This window comes from Heterodontus francisci, chromosome 5 (genome assembly GCF_036365525.1).
Source record: "Heterodontus francisci isolate sHetFra1 chromosome 5, sHetFra1.hap1, whole genome shotgun sequence".
NCBI classification, from domain to species: Eukaryota; Metazoa; Chordata; class Chondrichthyes; order Heterodontiformes; family Heterodontidae; genus Heterodontus; species Heterodontus francisci.
Window position 1 is genome coordinate 116,349,142 of NC_090375.1, and position 17,556 is coordinate 116,366,697.

A 17,556-nucleotide genomic window follows, 5' to 3' on the forward strand; every position below is an offset into this window, starting at 1 on the left:
AGGTCAGAGACTAAGAATCCTGCGGCATCTACAAGGCACAAGTCAGGAGTGTGATGGAATACTCTCCACTTGCCTGGATGGGTGCAGCTCCAACACCACTCCAGCAGCTCACCACCATCCTGGAAAAAGCAGCCCCCTTGACTGGCATCCCTTCCACAAACATTCATTCCCTCCACCACTGATGCACAGTGGCAGCAGTGTGTACCATCTATAAGATGCACTGTAGCAACACACCAAGGCTCCTTAAACAGCACCTTCCAAACCCGTGACCTCTACCACCTAAAAGACAAGAGCAACAGATGCATGGGAACATCACCACAAGCAAGTTCCCCTCTAAGCCACACACCATCCTGACTTGGAACTATATTGCTGGGTCAAAATCCTGGAACTCCCTTCCTAAAAGCACTCTGGGTGTACCTGCACCCCAAGGACTGCAGCAGTTCAAAAAGGCAGCTCACCACTACCTTCTCAAGGGAAATTAGGGATGGGCGTTAAATGCTGTCCTAGCCAGTGATGCCCACATCCCACGAATGCATAAAAAATATTGAAACTGTGCCCCTTAGTTCTAGATTCCCCATGAGGGGAAACATCCTCTCAGCATCTACCCTGTGAAGCCCCCTCAGAATCTTATATGTTTCAATAAGATCACCTCTCATTCTTCTAAACTCCAATGAGGATAGCCCAACCTGCTTAACCTTTCCTCATAAGACAACCCCTTCATCCCAGGAATCAGCCTAGCGAACCTTCTCTGAACTGCCTCCCATGCAAGTATATCCCTCCTTAAGTATGCATTACTGTAGGTGTGGTCTCACCAATGCCCTGTCCAGTTTTAGCAAGACTTCCCTACTTTTATATTCCATCCCCCTTGCAACAAATGGCAACATTCCATTTTCCTTCCTAATTACTTGTTGTACCTGCATGTTAACTTTTTGTCAGTTATGTACAAGCACATACAGATTCCTCCGTATTGACATAATACCGCAGTATTCTGCATTCTCTCTCCATGTAAATAATATTATGCTTTTCTATTTTTCCTGCCCAAGTCGACAACCTCACATTTTCCGACATGATACTCCATCTGCCACATTTTTTCCCACTTGTATTGTCCACAAATTTGGCTACAATACACTCGGTCCCTTCATCCAAGTCATTAATATTGTCATGGAAACCCCACCTGCCAAGAATAAGGCAGATTAATTTCGTCATATGAAACATTAATTTTAAACTGTTGCTGGACTGAAAAGATGACTTGTTTAAAGAGATCACAACAGTGGCTGGAAATATTTGCATTCTAAGAGACAGTTGCCTGGAGAAGACCATTGAACTGCTCCCTGATCCAAATAACCCAAATGGATTTTGATCACCAGATATTGAATGTGTGAAAAGCCAGCATTCCAATCCCCCCGCACCTGCCCCCCCCACCCCAATGATGGTGTCTGCTAAGATGGAGAATCTACAAAAACGCAGGATAGTTTGTTAACAAAAAAGCTATTCGCATGATGAACCTGCTGGCCCAGGTTTGGTTTTGAATTGTGTTCACAGACCAGTTTGGGTCAGACTGCAATTTGAAGACAACAGATAAGGAAGGTCACTCTCTCTCTTTCCTTCTCACACAAAGACAGGGACCCATGGAAGGAAACTAAGCCTCAAGACAGAAAAGCATCGAAACAAGTTTGAAAGTGCACTGGGCCTCAACGAGACGGCAAGATTGAACTGCAATCAAAGACTTTACATCAAACTCAAAAGACAGTAAATGAACTCCAGCAACTGCTTCAAACCTTTCCCCTTTTCTGTCTCTATCTGCGTGTGTGTTTATCACATATGCATGCTAGCATGGTCGTGTCACGTGTTCATAGCAGTTTTAACCAAATTAAGTTTTAAGGTTAATAAACTTACATCTTTCTTGTTTAAATCTAAGAAAACCTGTCCAGTTGATTTCTTTGTCATTACAATTGGAAAGCAATGAACAAGGATTCACTGAGGGGAAGCTAAAAACATGGTGTTTTAAAAATTAAACCCTGTTATGGTCAAACCAGGAAAAGGCTGAGGGAACCCCTAGACCCCTTTCTCACCTGGTGGTAACAATATAGATCATAAATAGTTGAGACCCCAGCACTGATATACTAATTGCAGTTTGCCAACCTGAAAATGGCTCATTTATCCTGACTCTCTGCTTCCTGTTAGTCAGTCAATCCTCTATCCATGCTAATGTATTACCCCAACACCATGAGCTCTTCTCTTGTGTAGTAAACTTTAAAGTCAATGTGGTGTACTTCTTTCTACTTTTTCTTTTTCTATTTCTTAAAATGATATTCAAGACTTTCTGTAACTTTAGCCTGCATTTATCAGCTTGCGGCACATGACATGCATTCCCAGTATGACTGAGGGTTTTCATGGCATATTTCTTTCATTAAAAATGACCTTCAGAACCATTGTTTACAATTGTTGTGGCTTTATCTACTTACTTCTTCTAAAGAATGATAGACTTCATAGCTGTAGAGAGGATTTGACCGGCGCAGGCGAGGACTGGAGCCACTTTGCATTTCTATTAATTTCTGAAGATCAGAAACAAGGATCCTAAAAAAAATGCATTTGGTAAGTACTTACACTTCAACAAACTGCCTCCAAAAATGCATAAGGTGTGATCCAGACAGTTTTGTCAGATTATGACTGCTGGTGGAGTCAGTGGGAGGACTCTTAATTTGCACGGGACAGGTAGGCACATGTGTATGTGTGCACTTACCTGCACCATGCAGCCAGAAAATCTGGCACCTGGCCACCAATTGGAGTGGATTGCCCAGACTTACTACCACCAGGTGCCAGCCATGTCCCCTTTGGCCCCTTGAATACATGGGCTGATCAGGATTTTAAAAAAAAGTTACCAGTTCCCTCCACCAACCACCCCACTGCCACTCACCCCAGCCAATGGCCACCATGGGAATTTCAGCTGTAGGCCCCAGAAAGAGAGAATGATGGCCTTGACGTCCCCCATAAAATGAAAGGAACCACTAGCAGCCTCCTTTCCCTCCAGTCTGATCCCCGTCACTAACCTGATGAACACCTTAGTTTCAGCCAAGGCCTTCAGCAGCACATGTATTCTAATCCTTGGGAACGTTTGTCCCCTTAAAGTCCAAAGCTGGCTCTTCTGGTGCTGCATCAGCATCACCAGTGCAGCAACTTTGAGAATTTCCATTCTTTTTAAGCTGGCAGGCTCCCTCACGGTAATCTAACAATGCATTTCAAGTGACCTTCGAACAAGGGAAATGGGCCAGGTTAGGATGGATTTGGATGCAGGTGCTGATGTTCTATCAACCCAGAACCCCGCTCAATGGAGAGAATGCTGACCAGGATACTTTTTTGAAGATGTAATTCTCCTAACAAATCAATATGCCAGATGTGGAGAGGAATATAAACTCATTGGGATTACAGGTTTTCAATAGCTGCGTTTTTCACTTGCTACTCAATGGCTGTACACATCAGTCACTTTGACAATAATTTCTGCAGCTGTGATCTAGTAAAGCTCAATCATTATCATGTAATCACTTGCAATTATCATTTTGTTTTATGTTACAATTCTTTTCAAAACAGATCCATTTGTTACTGTTCTGACAACATAATGGGAATTGGGTGGGGGCGGTGCAGGAGAGAAGAGCAAGATTGCCATAGCCCAATGCACTGTGTACAACCTTTTCCCTCTCTATATTACCAAGTTTGGATGGAGTGCTGGACACATTGAGGAGAACAAAAGTTGCTTATCACCTCTAGACTGCTGCCAGGTCCAGGGAATTCCAATTTCTCATAAGTAACCAATAGTGACATTGTTATAACGAAACAAACCTAATATTAAATAAAACCAGAAATTGCTGGAAATACTCTGCAGGTCTGGCAGCATCTGTGCAGAGAGAAGCAGAGTTAACATTTCAGGTCTGTGACCTTTCATCAGAACTGGGTTAATCTCTCTAAAGTCTAGTTTTTGTTTTGTTTACATTTAGCAATTAACTGAAATTACTGTTTAAGTTAAGAGGCAAGTTAAGTTTCTTGCAGTTTTAAACAGGGGTATACAATCTCTCTGACAGTAGCTGTAGCTAGTTAATTAAATAGCTAACTTAAACTGGTTTCTGAGTTCTGGCAAAGCTGATATCATTGTTTTCAGACAGTATAAATTCAGGGGACTCTCAGTGCTGCTTGTCTGCACTGAGTGCTGTTGATGGGAACAAAGAAGAAGGGAGTCCAGTAAGGAAGTGAACTATAAATTAATTAAGAAAAAATAAATGTAATTAAATTAACACAATAAAGATGGCAGGACAGGTGATGTATTGCAGATGCAGTATGTGGGAGCTCCTGGATGCCATAGCAATCCATGACAACCACGTATGCAGTAAGTGTCTGTGGCTTCAGGAGTTTTGGCTCAGAGTCATTGAGCTGGAGGCTGAGCTGTAGATACTGAGATTCATCAGGGAGGGGGAAAGTTACCTGGACAGTTTGTTCCAGAAGGCAGTCACACCCCTTAGGATAGCATAGTCTGTTTTGATCAGTGGTCAGGGACAGGAGGGTGTGACTAAAAGTCAGGCAGGTAAGGGGATTGAGAAGGTGGGAGTAGAGGAGCCTCAGCCCTTGCAATTGAGGAACAGGTTTGACGTTCTTGCAGCTTGTATGGACAAGAGCAAGGGCTGTAGTGTGGATGAACAGAATGACCATCGCACCATGGTACAGGAAGCCGTTCAAGCGGGGAGGAGCAAAAAGGAACGTAGTGGTAGTAAGGGACAGTATAGTGATGGGGATTGACACTGTTCTCTGCAGCAAAGAGCAAGAGTCCAGAAGGCTGTCTTGCCTGCCCGGTACCAGGGTTCGGGATATCTGCTCAGGGCTGGAGAAAAACTTACAAGTGGGAGGGGGAAGATCCAGTTGTTGTGGTCCATGTAGGTACCAACGACAGGTAGGACAATGATAGAGGTTCTGCATAGTCAGTATGAGGAGCTGGGCACAAAATTAAGCAGAATCTCAAAGGTAATAGTCTCTGGATTATTACCTGAATCACATGCAAATCGGAGTAGGGAAAATAAGATTAGAGAAATGAATGCATGGCTCAAAAACTGGTGTGGTAGAATTGTGTTCTGGTTCGTGAGTCACTGGCACCAGTACTGGGGAAAGTGGTGCTGTACCGTTGGGACGGTCTACACCTGAACCGTGCAGCGACCAGTGTTCTAGCAAGCCGCATAACTAGGCAAGTAGAGAGAGTTTTAAACTAAATAGTGGGGGCAAGGGATCAAATTTGGGAAGATATGGTAAATCAATGAGTAGAGACAAGGCAAGAGAGAATGGCATTAATTTGGGAAAAAAGATAAACAGACTGTGACAGGATGGGACAGTGAGTACAAATCTAAGAGTAAATCAGCAGACAAGGCTAGATGTTACAAAAATAATAAAAGGACAAACTAAAGGCTCTGTATCTGAATACATGTTGCATTCAAAACAAAACAGATGAACTGATAGTGCAAATAGAGATAAATAAGTACAATCTGGTGGCCATTACAGAGACATGGCTGTAGGGTGACATAGATCGGGACCTGAATATTGAAGGGTACTGACACTTAGGAAGGACAGGAAGCTAGGAAAAAGTGGAGGGGTGGCTCTGTTAATTAATGATGGGATTAGCACAATAAAGAGAGCACAATAGAGATGACCTAAATTCAGGAAACCAGGATGTAGAAGCGGTTTGGGTCGAGGTGAGAAATGATAAAGGCAAGAAGTCACTTGTGAGAGTGGTGTACAGGCCCCCTGACAGTAACCACACTGTAGGACGGGGTATAAAGAAACAAATAATGGGTGCTTGTCAGAAAGTTATGGCAATCATCATGGGGGATTTTAATCTACATAGCGACTGGAGAAATCAGATAGGCAAAGGTAGCCTAGATGAGGAGTTCATAGAATGCTTTCGGGATAGTTTCTTAGAACAGCACATTCTGAAGCCAACCAGAGAGCAGGCTATACTAGACCTGGTATTGTGCAACAAGCTGGGAGTAATTAATGACCTCACAGTGAAGGTGCCTCTAGGCAGCAGTGATCATAATATGATTGAATTTTACAATCAGTTTGAGGGAGGGAAGAGTGGGTCCAAGACTAGTATTTTAAACTTAAATAAGGGCCATTATGAGGGCATGAAAGCAGAGCTAGCAAAAGTGAACTGGCAAAATAGGTTAAGGGATAGATCAAAAGAGATGCACTGGCAGGCATTTAAGGGGATAGTTCAGAATGCACAAAATAGATACATTCCACCGAGAAAGAAAAATTCCAAGGGGAGGACCCACCATCCGTGGTTAACTAAAAAAGTTAAAGACAGTAAAAAACTTAAAGAAAAACATATAAGTGTGCAAGGATGGGTGGCAGGTCAGAAGACTGGACAGAATATAAAAAGCAGCAAAGAATGACTAAAAGATTAATAAAGAGGGAAAAATTAGAGTACGAGAGAAAGCTGGCTAGAAATATAAACAGATAGTAAGAGTTTCTATCTACATTTTAAAAAGAAAAGAGTTAAAAAAGTGAGCATTGGTCCTGTGGAAAGTGAGTCTGGGGAATTAATAATGGAAAATGAATTGAACAGGTAGTTTGCATTTGTCTTCACTATAAAGGATATAAGTAACATCCCAGAAATAGCTGTAAATCATGAAATGGAAGGGAGGGAGGAACTCAAGAAAATTACAATCACCAGGGAAGTGGTACTGAGCAAATTGTTGGCGCTACGGGCTGACAAGTCCCCGGGTCCTGATGGACTTCATTCTAGGGTCTTAAAGGAAGTGGTTAGTGAGATAGTTGATGCATTGGTTTTAATTTTCCAAAATTCCCTAGACTTGGGGAAGGTTCCATTAGATTGGAAAATATAAAATATACCTTTATTCAAAAAGGGAGGGAGACAGAAAGCATGAACTACAGGCCAGTTAGCTTAACATCTCACATGGAAAATGTTAGAAGCTATTATTAAAGATGTTATAGCAGGACACTTAGAAAAATTCACGGTAATCAGGCAGAGTCAACATGGTTTTGTGAAAGGGAAATCATGTTTAACCACTTTATTGGAGTTCTTTAAAGAAGTAACATATGCTGTGGATAAAGGGGAACTGGTGGATGTATTGCACTTAGATTTCCAGAAGGCATTTGATAAGGTGCCACATCAAAGGTTATGCAGAAAATAAAAGCTCATGATGAAGGGAGTAACATATTGGCATGGATAGAAGATTGGCTAGCTAACAGGAAACAAAGGGTCGGCATAAATGGGTCATTTTCTAGTTGGCAAGATGTAATGAGTGGTGTGCCGCAGGGATCTGTGCTGAGGCCTCAACTTGTTACAATGTATATAAATGACTTAGATGAAGGGATCAAATGTATGGTTGCTAAATTTGCTGATGACACAAAGATAGGTAGGAAAGTAACTTGTGAAGAGGACATAAGGGAGGCTACAAAGGGATATAGATAGGTTATGTGAGTGGGCAAAGATCTGGCAAATGGAGTATAATGTGGGAAAATGTGAAATTGTCCACTTTGGCAGGTAGAATAAAAAAGAAGCAGTTTATCTAAATGATGAGAGACTGCAGAGCTCTGAGATGCAGAGGGATCTGGGTGTCCTAGTGCATGAATTGCAAAAGGTTAGTATGCAGGTACAGCAAGTAATTAGGAAAGCTAATAGAATGTTATTTTTATTGCAAGGGGAATTGAATCCAAAAGTAGGGAGTTTATGCTTCAGTTATACAGGGCATTGGTGAGACTATATCTGGAGTACTGTGTACAGTATTGGTCTCCTTGTGTAAGGAAGAATGTAAATGTGTTGGAAACAGTTCGGAGAATGTTTACTAGACGAATACCTAGAATGGGTGGGTTGTCTTATGTGGAAAGATTGGACAGGCTAGGCTTGTATCTGCTGGAGTTTAGATGAGTAAGAGGCGACTTGATTGAAACATAAGATTCTGAGGGCTCTTGACAGGGTCGATGTGGAAATGATGTTTCCTCTTGTGGGAGAATCTAGAACTAGGAGTCACTGTTTAAAAATAAGGGGTCGCCCATTTAAGACAGAGATGAGGAGAATTTTTTTCTCTCAGAGGGTTATGAGTCTTTGGAATTCTCTTCCTCAAAAGGCAGTGGAAGCAGAGTCTCTGAATATTTTTAAGGCAGATAGACTCTTGGTAACAAAGGGGGTGAAAAGTTATTGCGGGTACGATGCAATGTGGAGTTGAGGTTACAATCAGATCAGCCATGATCTTTTTGAATGGCAGAGCAAGCTCGAGGGGCCAAGTGGCCTACGTTTGTATGTAAAACTGCTAGGACTGATCAAGACTAGCAACACTAGCATGGATCTTGCATAATGTCATGCTATCTTTAAAATGCTTTCTTTGACTATTTTATTCTACCTCCCTTGTTGAATCATCTATTTTAAAGATGGTACTTGTATTGAAAACATAAGCTGAGCAATGGTTTTGCAGACACAATGTAAGCACTGCTGCCAGAGGCAAAACAAGCCAATTAATAAGACTGCTGGTCAGCTGTGTAGCTAATGCCATTGGGGATGGTGAAATAGTTTCTGTACATGGAACAGTTTTCTTTAAAATAGATCCAGCTGTTGTAATAACTGCTTTGTCATGTAAATGGGGCAATTTCTACAGCATTAGGAGAGCAGCCGCATTCTGAAATGGTTCTCCAATTTAAATGCCGAGGAAGGTAACATTTAGAACAGCATTTTTCCAGTTTTATGGAATATTATGCTGAAGCTGTATAGTTCTTTGTTCAGACTGTACCTTGAGACCTGTATTTAATTCACAGGTCATGGAGACAACAGGACAGTCTAAGCCCCAGAAGAAACTTGGTGTGAAGAAGGACATATCAGAGGATGAAGTTATGAGAAAAGGTTAGAAAACTCAAACTCTAGTCTGGAAAGCAGGTGAACGAGAGGACACCTGATACAGCTGTATAATATACTTAGTTAAATAAAAAAGGTTAATCCAAAGCATCAGAGTAAAGTACTGATATAGGAAAAAGGACATAGGTACAAACTAGCAAAAGGCAAATACAAAACTGATATCAGGGAGCATATCTCATACAAAATGTAATTGGAGGCAGAGACAGGAGAAATTATGGTTTTTTAAAAATATTCTTTCATGGGATGTAGGCATCACTGGCAAGCCAGCATTTGTGCCCATTCCTAATTGCCCTTGACAACTGAGTGGTTTGCTAGGCAATTTCAGAGGGCAACTAAGAGTCAACCACATTGCTCATGTATGGAATCACATGTAGGCCAGACCAGGTAAGGACAGCTGATTTCCTTCCCGAAAGCACAGTAGTGAACTAGGTGGGGTTTTTTTTTAATGACAATTGATGATAGTTTCATGGCACCATTACTGAGACTAGCTTTCAATTCCAGATTTTTTATTATATATAATACATAATGTTCTGATAAAAGGTCACTGATCTGAAACATTAACTCTGCTTCTCTCTCCACAGATGCTGCCAGACCTGCTGAGTATTTCCAGTACTTCCTGCTTTTATTCCAGATTTTTTATTATTTAATTGATTTTAAATTCCACCAGCTGCCGTGGTGGGATTTGAACCCTTGTCCCAGGCCATTAGCCTGGGCGACTGGATTACTAGTTCAGTAAGAATAGAAAGGCATAATTTTTTTTAAAAGGTGTGAAACTTGCAAATGTTGATGTTCAGAGCCACTTGGGTGCACTCGTACAAGGAATACAGAAAGCTAGCATGCAGGTACAGCAGCAATTAGGAAGGCAAATGGCATGTTAGCCTTTATTGCAAGGGAATTGAAATACAAGAATAAGTAAGTCTTGCTACAATTGCACAGGGTTTTGGTTAGGCCACACCTGGAGAACTGTGTGTAGTTTTGGTCTCCATACCGAAGGAAGAATTTATTGCCTTGGAGGTGGTACAGCAAAGGTTCACTAGATTGGTTCCTGGGATGAGAGGGTTGTCCTATGATGAGAGGCTGAGTAAATGAAACCTATACTCCCTGGAGTTTAGAAGAGTGATAGCTGATCTCACTGAAACATACAAAATTCTGAAGGGGCTTGACAGGTTAAATGCTGAGAAGTTGTTTCCCCTGGCTGTGGAATCTAGAACAAGGGGGCACCGTGTCATGAGAAGGGGTCGATCATTTAAGACTGAGATGAGGAGAAATGTCTTTCCTCAGAGAGAAGTGAATGTTTGGATTTCTGTACTCCAGAGGGTTGTGGATGCTCCATCATTGAGTATATTGTTATGAATGCTGGACTTTATAGTATGGCTATGTTTGAAAAATTGATCTTTATTGCAGTGTAAAATGTAACCGGAGACAAGTAACCTCACACCAAGTCTGCCCAGAAACAAGCCAGGGATCTTGTTACCACGCAAACAAGGAACCCAGATCAAAGACCCTTTTGAAAGCAGAGTGCAATGATGAACAATGGGTTTTGCTCTCCCAGACTCTCAGATCGTAAACAGGGAGCCAAGAGCTCTGAACATGCAAATTTAAGGTGCAATTGCTAACACCTAGGAACAAAGGAAGGCCCAGGTGGGTTTGATTTTGCCAGACTTCTGGACTCTGAATATAGTAAAAGGCGAATGACTATTGACTTTTGATTCCAGATAAATTCAACAGGCTTTCCTAAGTCTAACAGACTGTAAGGAAGAAAGGAAGACACAAAGAAACCAGCAGGAGCTACACAGCCTCAGAAGAGAGAGAGGGAAAACAACTGCTCGAAGAACACTGATTCAGCAAAAGGCTGCTTAGACTTGAACCCAATTCAAAAGTTGAAGTTTGCGGAGGAGAAAAGACCAACGGGGTCACCAATGATTGCCTTACTAATGGAAGTCCAGGTCAAGTGTTCTCGGAAGAAGTAGTGAAGAGGAGATTGGCTTTGTTAAGGCTGGGAGATCTAATGCATTGCAACTGGGGAGGAGTTTGGGACTTTAACTGCAAAGATACTGATTCAATGAGAACTCTGTGTAATGTATAAATGTGGTGTGGGGTTTTCATGTGTTTTGTTTTACTAAATTAATGGGAAATAACCTTTCTCTGTAATTTACTGTATTAGCTACCTACTAAGTATTGTGTAGTTAATTTTTAGTTTAGTTGTCATAGTAAAAGCCTTAGAATGTGAAATCTTGTGTAAACCTTTCATCGGTCTGGGGAGTTCATATCTCTTGTTTTAAAAGTTAACATTCTCAAATGAGGTCGTAACAATATTTAAGGCTGAGCTGGACATATTTTTCTTCCTCAGTGAATTGAGATGTGGGAGCAGGCGGGAAAGTGGAATTGAGGCAGAAGTTCAGCCATGATCATATTGAATAGTGGAGCAAGCTCGAGAGGCCATATGGTCTCCTCCTGCTTCTATTTCTTATATTCCTAAATGGAACAGTTTTTCAAATAGTGCAGTGGAATTATTTAATAAACAGTTAAATGTTGTAATGGAAGATTGTGATTTTCTATGAAAGGAAATACTAGATTGGTCAAATGGCTTCCCTTGTCCACAATTATATTTGTAATTTGTGTGCTGTGTATTTCTATGAACATCTACATACTGTTAACTCTCAAGTTATCTTTTTTGAATGAGTCTGTGGCAAAGAATCTTCATGCCTTTCTGAGGAGTTCAGAGGTAAAATAGCCCTTTTCATTTCAGTAAAAAGATTGGGGTGAGTAGAAAACAGGATTTAAAACTTATTCACTAAAATCCTCCTGCTCTATGTGGGAAATCAGGGATGCTGTCAGTGCCCCTGATGACCATGTGTGCAGGAAGTGTGTCCATCTGCAGCTACTGGCTACCTGCATTATGGAGCTGGAGCTGTGGGTGGATTCACTGTGGAGCATCTGCTATGTTGAGGACGTCATGGATAGCAGGTTTAGTGAGGTGGTCACACCGCAGGTAATGGCTGCACAGGCAGAAAAGGGATGGGTGACCACCAGACAGAGTGGGAGGCACAGGCAGGTAGTGCAGGAGTCCCCTGTGGCCATCCCCCTCTCAAACAGATATACCACTTTGGATACTGTTGGGGGGAATGACCTCCCAGGGGAAATCAGCAACAGCCCCGTGATATGCTCCTCCTGCGCTATGTGGGAAATCAGGGACGGTTCCATGTGTGCAGGAAGTGTATCCATCTGCAGCTACTGACTACCCGTATTATGGAGGTGGAGCTGTGGGTGGATTCGCTGTGGAGCATCCGCGATGCTGAGGACGTCGTGGATAGCACGTTTAGTGAGGTGGTCACACCGCAGGTAATGGCTGCACAGGCAGAAAAGAGATGGGTGACCACCAGACGTAGTAGTAGGCGCAGACAGGTAGTGCAGGAGTCCCCCGTGGCCATCCCCCTCTCAAATAGATATCCCAGTTTGGATACTGTTGCGGGGGATGACCTCCCAGGGGAAAGCAGCAACAGCCAAGTTTTGTGGCACAACGCAGGGCTCTGCTGCACAGCAGGGGAGGAAAAGGGGTGGAAGAGCTGTAGTGATAGTGGATTCTATCGTAAGGGGTGCAGATAGGCGTTTCTGTGGCCGCAAACGAGACTACAGGATAGTATGTTGCCTCCCTTGTGCTCGGGTCAAGGATGTCTTGGAGCGGCTGCAGGACATTCTGAAAGGGGAGGGTGAGCAGCCAGAGGTCGTGGTCCATATTAGTACTAAAGACATAGGCAGGAAAAGGGATGAGGTCCTGCAAAGTGAATATAGGGAGTTAGGCAGATGGTTAAAAAGCAGGACCTCTCGGGTTGTAATCTCAGGATTACTCCCTGTGCCACGTGCTAGTGAGGGTGGGAATAGGAGGATTAGGCAAATGAATGCGTGGCTGAAGAGCTGGTGTAGGCGGGAAGGCTTCAGCTACTTGGATCATTGGGATCTCTTCTGATGCAGAGGTGACCTGTGCAAGAAGGACGGGTTGCATCTAAACTGGAGCGGGACCAATATCCTTGCGGGGAGGTTTGCTAGCACTACTCGGGAGGGTTTAAATTAGTCTTGCAGGGGGGTGGGACCCAAAGTAGTAGTCTCTCAGATGAGATAGTTGAAGCAAATGTAGAGGTTAAAACAAGCAAGTCCAGTAGGCAGGCCAGGCAGGGGCAGGACAGGGAGTGTGGAAGGTCTGGTAGGCGAAACTGCATTTACTTTAATGCAAGAAGCCTTACAGGTAAGGCAGATGAACTCAGAGCATGGATCAGTACATGGGATTGTGATATTATTGCTATTACAGAAACGTGGTTGAGGGATGGGCAGGGCTGGCAGGTCAATGTTCCAGGGTACCGATCTTTCCAGCGTGACATAGGTGGAGGTAAGAGAGGAGGGGGAGTTGCGCTATTGATCAGGGAGGACATCACGGCAGTACTTACAGAGGATATCCTGGGGGGAACATTCAGCGAGGCCATATGGGGAGAACTTAGAAATAAGAAAGGGGTGATCACTTTGATGGGATTATACTATAGGCCCCCCAATAGTCAGAGGGAAGTGGAGGAGCATATATGTAGGGAAATCACAGATAGGTGTAGGACTTATAGGGTTGTAATAGTAGGTGATTTTAACTTCCCTAATATTGACTGGGACTGCCTTGGTGCTAAGGGATCAGATGGGGAAGAATTTGTTAAGTGTGTCCAGGATAGTTTTCTGAAGCAGTATGTGGATGGCCCTACTCAAGAAGGGGCTACACTCGACCTCCTCTTAGGAAATGAGGATGGGCAGGTGGTTGATATGTCAGTGGGGGAGCATTTTGGGACCAGTGACCATGACTCTATTAGCTTCAAGATAGTTATGGAAAAGGATAGGACTGGTCCTCAGGTTGAAGTCCTAAATTGGGGGAAGGCTAATTTCGATGGCATCAGACAGGAACTCTCAAAAGTTGAATGGGAGAAGCTGTTTACAGGTAAAGGGACGTCTGGCAAGTGGGAGGCTTTTAAAAGTGAGATAGGAAGAGTTCAGGGCGGAATGTTCCTGTTAGATGGAAGGGCAAGGCTGGCAGGTTTAGGGAACCTTGGTTGACGAGGGATATTGAGGGTCTGGTCAGGACAAAGAAGGAGGCATATGTCAGGTATAGGCAGCTGGGATCGAGCGAGTCCCTCGAGGAGTGTAGGGGATGTAGGAGTACACTTAAGGAAATTAGGAGGGCAAAGAGGGGCCATGAGATTTCCCGATCAGATAAGATAAAGGAGAATCCTAACAGATTCTATAAGTATATTAAGAGTAAAAGGGTAGCTAGGGAGAGAGTAGGTCCCCTTAAGGATCAGTGTGGATCCACGGGAAATGGGCAAGGTCTTAAATGAATATGTCTCATCCGTATTTACTGTGGAGAAGGTCATGGAAGCTAGTGAGTTCAAGGGAGGGAACACCAATATCCTGGAGCAGATCAACATTACAACGGAGGAGGTGTTGGAGGTTTTGAAGCGCATTAAGGTGGATAAATCCCCAGGGCCTGACCAGGTGTATCCTAGGATGCTATGGGAAGCATGGGAGGAGAATGCTGGGGCCCTGGCAGAGATTTTTGTATCATCGTTAGCCACGGGTGAGGTACCGGAAGACTGGAGGATAGCTAATGTTGTGCCTTTATTTAAGAAGGGTAGCAGGGATAAGCCAGGGAACTACAGGCTGGTGAGCCTTGCATCAGTGGTGGGAAAGTTATTGGAAGGGATTTTGAGAGACAGGATTTAAATGCATCTGGAAAGGCATGGTCTGATTAGGGATAGTCAGCATGGCTTTGTGCGTGGGAAATCATGTCTCACGAATTTGATTGAGTTTTTCGAGGAGGTGACCAAGAGGATTGATGAGGGCAGGGCAATGGACGTTGTCTACATGGACTTTAGCAAGGCCTTTGACAAGGTCCCGCATGGTAGGCTGGTCCAGAAGGTTCGGACACATGGGATCCAGGGTGAGCTAGCAAATTGGATACAAAATTGGCTTGGTGATAGGAGGCAGAGGGTGGTAGCGGAGGGTTGTTTTTCAGATTGGAGGCCGGTGACCAGTGGTGTGCCGCAGGGATCAGTACTGGGCCCTCTGTTGTTTGTCATATATATTAATGACTTGGATGTGAATGTAAGGGGCATGATTAGTAAGTTTGCAGATGACACCAAAATTGGTGGTATAGTGGTATAGAACTACAAGAAAGCCCCCAGCGATTTAACATCCGCAGCACTTAAAGCAGCCAGAAGTACTGCACAAAGAACAGCTAGGCGTTGCGCAAACGACTACTGGCAACACCTATGCAGTCATATTCAGCTGGCCTCAGACACCGGAAACATCAGAGGAATGTATGATGGCATGAAGAGAGCTCTTGGGCCAACCATCAAGAAGATCACCCCCCTCAAATCTAAATCGGGGGACATAATCACTGACCAACGCAAACAGATGGACCGCTGGGTTGAGCACTACCTAGAACTGTACTCCAGGGAGAATGCTGTCACTGAGACTGCCCTCAATGCAGCCCAGCCTCTACCAGTCATGGATGAGCTGGACATACAGCCAACCAAATCGGAACTCAGTGATGCCATTGATTCCCTAGCCAGCGGAAAAGCCCCTGGGAAGGACAGCACTACCCCTGAAATAATCAAGAGTGCCAAGCCTGCTATACTCTCAGCACTACATGAACTGCTATGCCTGTGCTGGGACGAGGGAGCAGTACCCCAGGACATGCGCGATGCCAACATCATCACCCTCTATAAAAACAAAGGTGACCGCGGTGACTGCAACAACTACCGTGGAATCTCCCTGCTCAGCATAGTGGGGAAAGTCTTTGCTCGAGTCGCTCTGAACAGGCTCCAGAAGCTGGCCGAGCGCGTCTACCCTGAGGCACAGTGTGGCTTTCGTGCAGAGAGATCGACTATTGACATGCTGTTCTCCCTTCGTCAGATACAGGAGAAATGCCGTGAACAACAGATGCCCCTCTACATTGCTTTCATTGATCTCACCAAAGCCTTTGACCTCGTCAGCAGACGTGGTCTCTTCAGACTACTAGAAAAGATCGGATGTCCACCAAAGCTACTAAGTATCATCACCTCATTCCATGACAATATGAAAGGCACAATTCAACATGGTGGCTCCTCATCAGAGCCCTTTCCTATCCTGAGTGGTGTGAAACAGGGCTGTGTTCTCGCACCCACACTTTTTGGGATTTTCTTCTCCCTGCTGCTTTCACATGCGTTCAAATCCTCTGAAGAAGGAATTTTCCTCCACACAAGATCAGGGGGCAGGTTGTTCAACCTTGCCCGTCTAAGAGCGAAGTCCAAAGTACGGAAAGTCCTCATCAGAGAACTCCTCTTTGCTGACGATGCTGCTTTAACATCTCACACTGAAGAATGCCTGCAGAGTCTCATCGACAGGTTTGCGTCTGCCTGCAATGAATTTGGCCTAACCATCAGCCTCAAGAAAACGAACATCATGGGGCAGGATGTCAGAAATGCTCCATCCATCAATATTGGCGACCACGCTCTGGAAGTGGTTCAAGAGTTCACCTACCTAGGCTCAACTATCACCAGTAACCTGTCTCTAGATGCAGAAATCAACAAGCGCATGGGTAAGGCTTCCACTGCTATGTCCAGACTGGCCAAGAGAGTGTGGGAAAATGGCGCACTGACACGGAACACAAAAGTCCGAGTGTATCAGGCCTGTGTCCTCAGTACCTTGCTCTACGGCAGCGAGGCCTGGACAACGTATGCCAGCCAAGAGCGACGTCTCAATTCATTCCATCTTCGCTGCCTTCGGAGAATACTTGGCATCAGGTGGCAGGACTATATCTCCAACACAGAAGTCCTTGAAGCGGCCAACACCCCCAGCTTATACACACTACTGAGTCAGCGGCGCTTGAGATGGCTTGGCCATGTGAGCCGCATGGAAGATGGCAAGATCCCCAAAGACACATTGTACAGCGAGCTCGCCACTGGTATCAGACCCACCGGCCGTCCATGTCTCCGTTATAAAGACGTCTGCAAACGCGACATGAAATCGTGTGACATTGATCACAAGTCGTGGGAGTCAGTTGCCAGCATTCGCCAGAGCTGGCGGGCAGCCATAAAGACAGGGCTAAATTGTGGCGAGTCGAAGAGACTTAGTAGTTGGCAGGAAAAAAGACAGAGGCGCAAGGGGAGAGCCAACTGTGCAACAGCCCCAACAAACAAATTTCTCTGCAGCACCTGTGGAAGAGCCTGTCACTCCAGAATTGGCCTTTATAGCCACTCCAGGCGCTGCTTCACAAACCACTGACCACCTCCAGGCGCGTATCCATTGTCTCTCGAGATAAGGAGGCCCAAAAGAAAAAGAAAGAAAGAAGTGGACAGTGAAGAAGGTTGTCTAAGGTTACAACAGGATACAGATCAACTGGGAAAGTGGGCAAGGGATTGGCAAATGGAATTTAACGCAGACAAGTGCGAAGTGATGCATTTTGGGAAGTTAAACCAGGGCAGGACATATACAGTGAATGGCAGGTCCCTGGGGAGTGTTGTTGAGCAGAGAGACCTTGGGGTGCAAGTACATAGTTCCCTGAAAGTGGCAACACAGTTAGACAGGGTGGTGAAGAAGGCGTATGGCATGCTTGCCTTCATTGGCCGAGGCATTGAGTA

At 44.3% G+C, this 17,556-nt stretch overlaps 1 protein-coding gene across 1 annotated transcript in view; it reads right to left on the reverse strand.

Annotated features, from left to right (window-relative positions):
• cpa6 (carboxypeptidase A6) overlaps positions 1-17,556 on the reverse strand; it is a 168,183-nt gene that overhangs the window by 82,315 nt on the left and 68,312 nt on the right. The window contains exon 4 of the mRNA XM_068032652.1: positions 2,466-2,577. Within this exon, the coding sequence (XP_067888753.1) occupies positions 2,466-2,577 (112 nt within the window). The remainder of the gene's footprint in view (positions 1-2,465; positions 2,578-17,556) is intronic.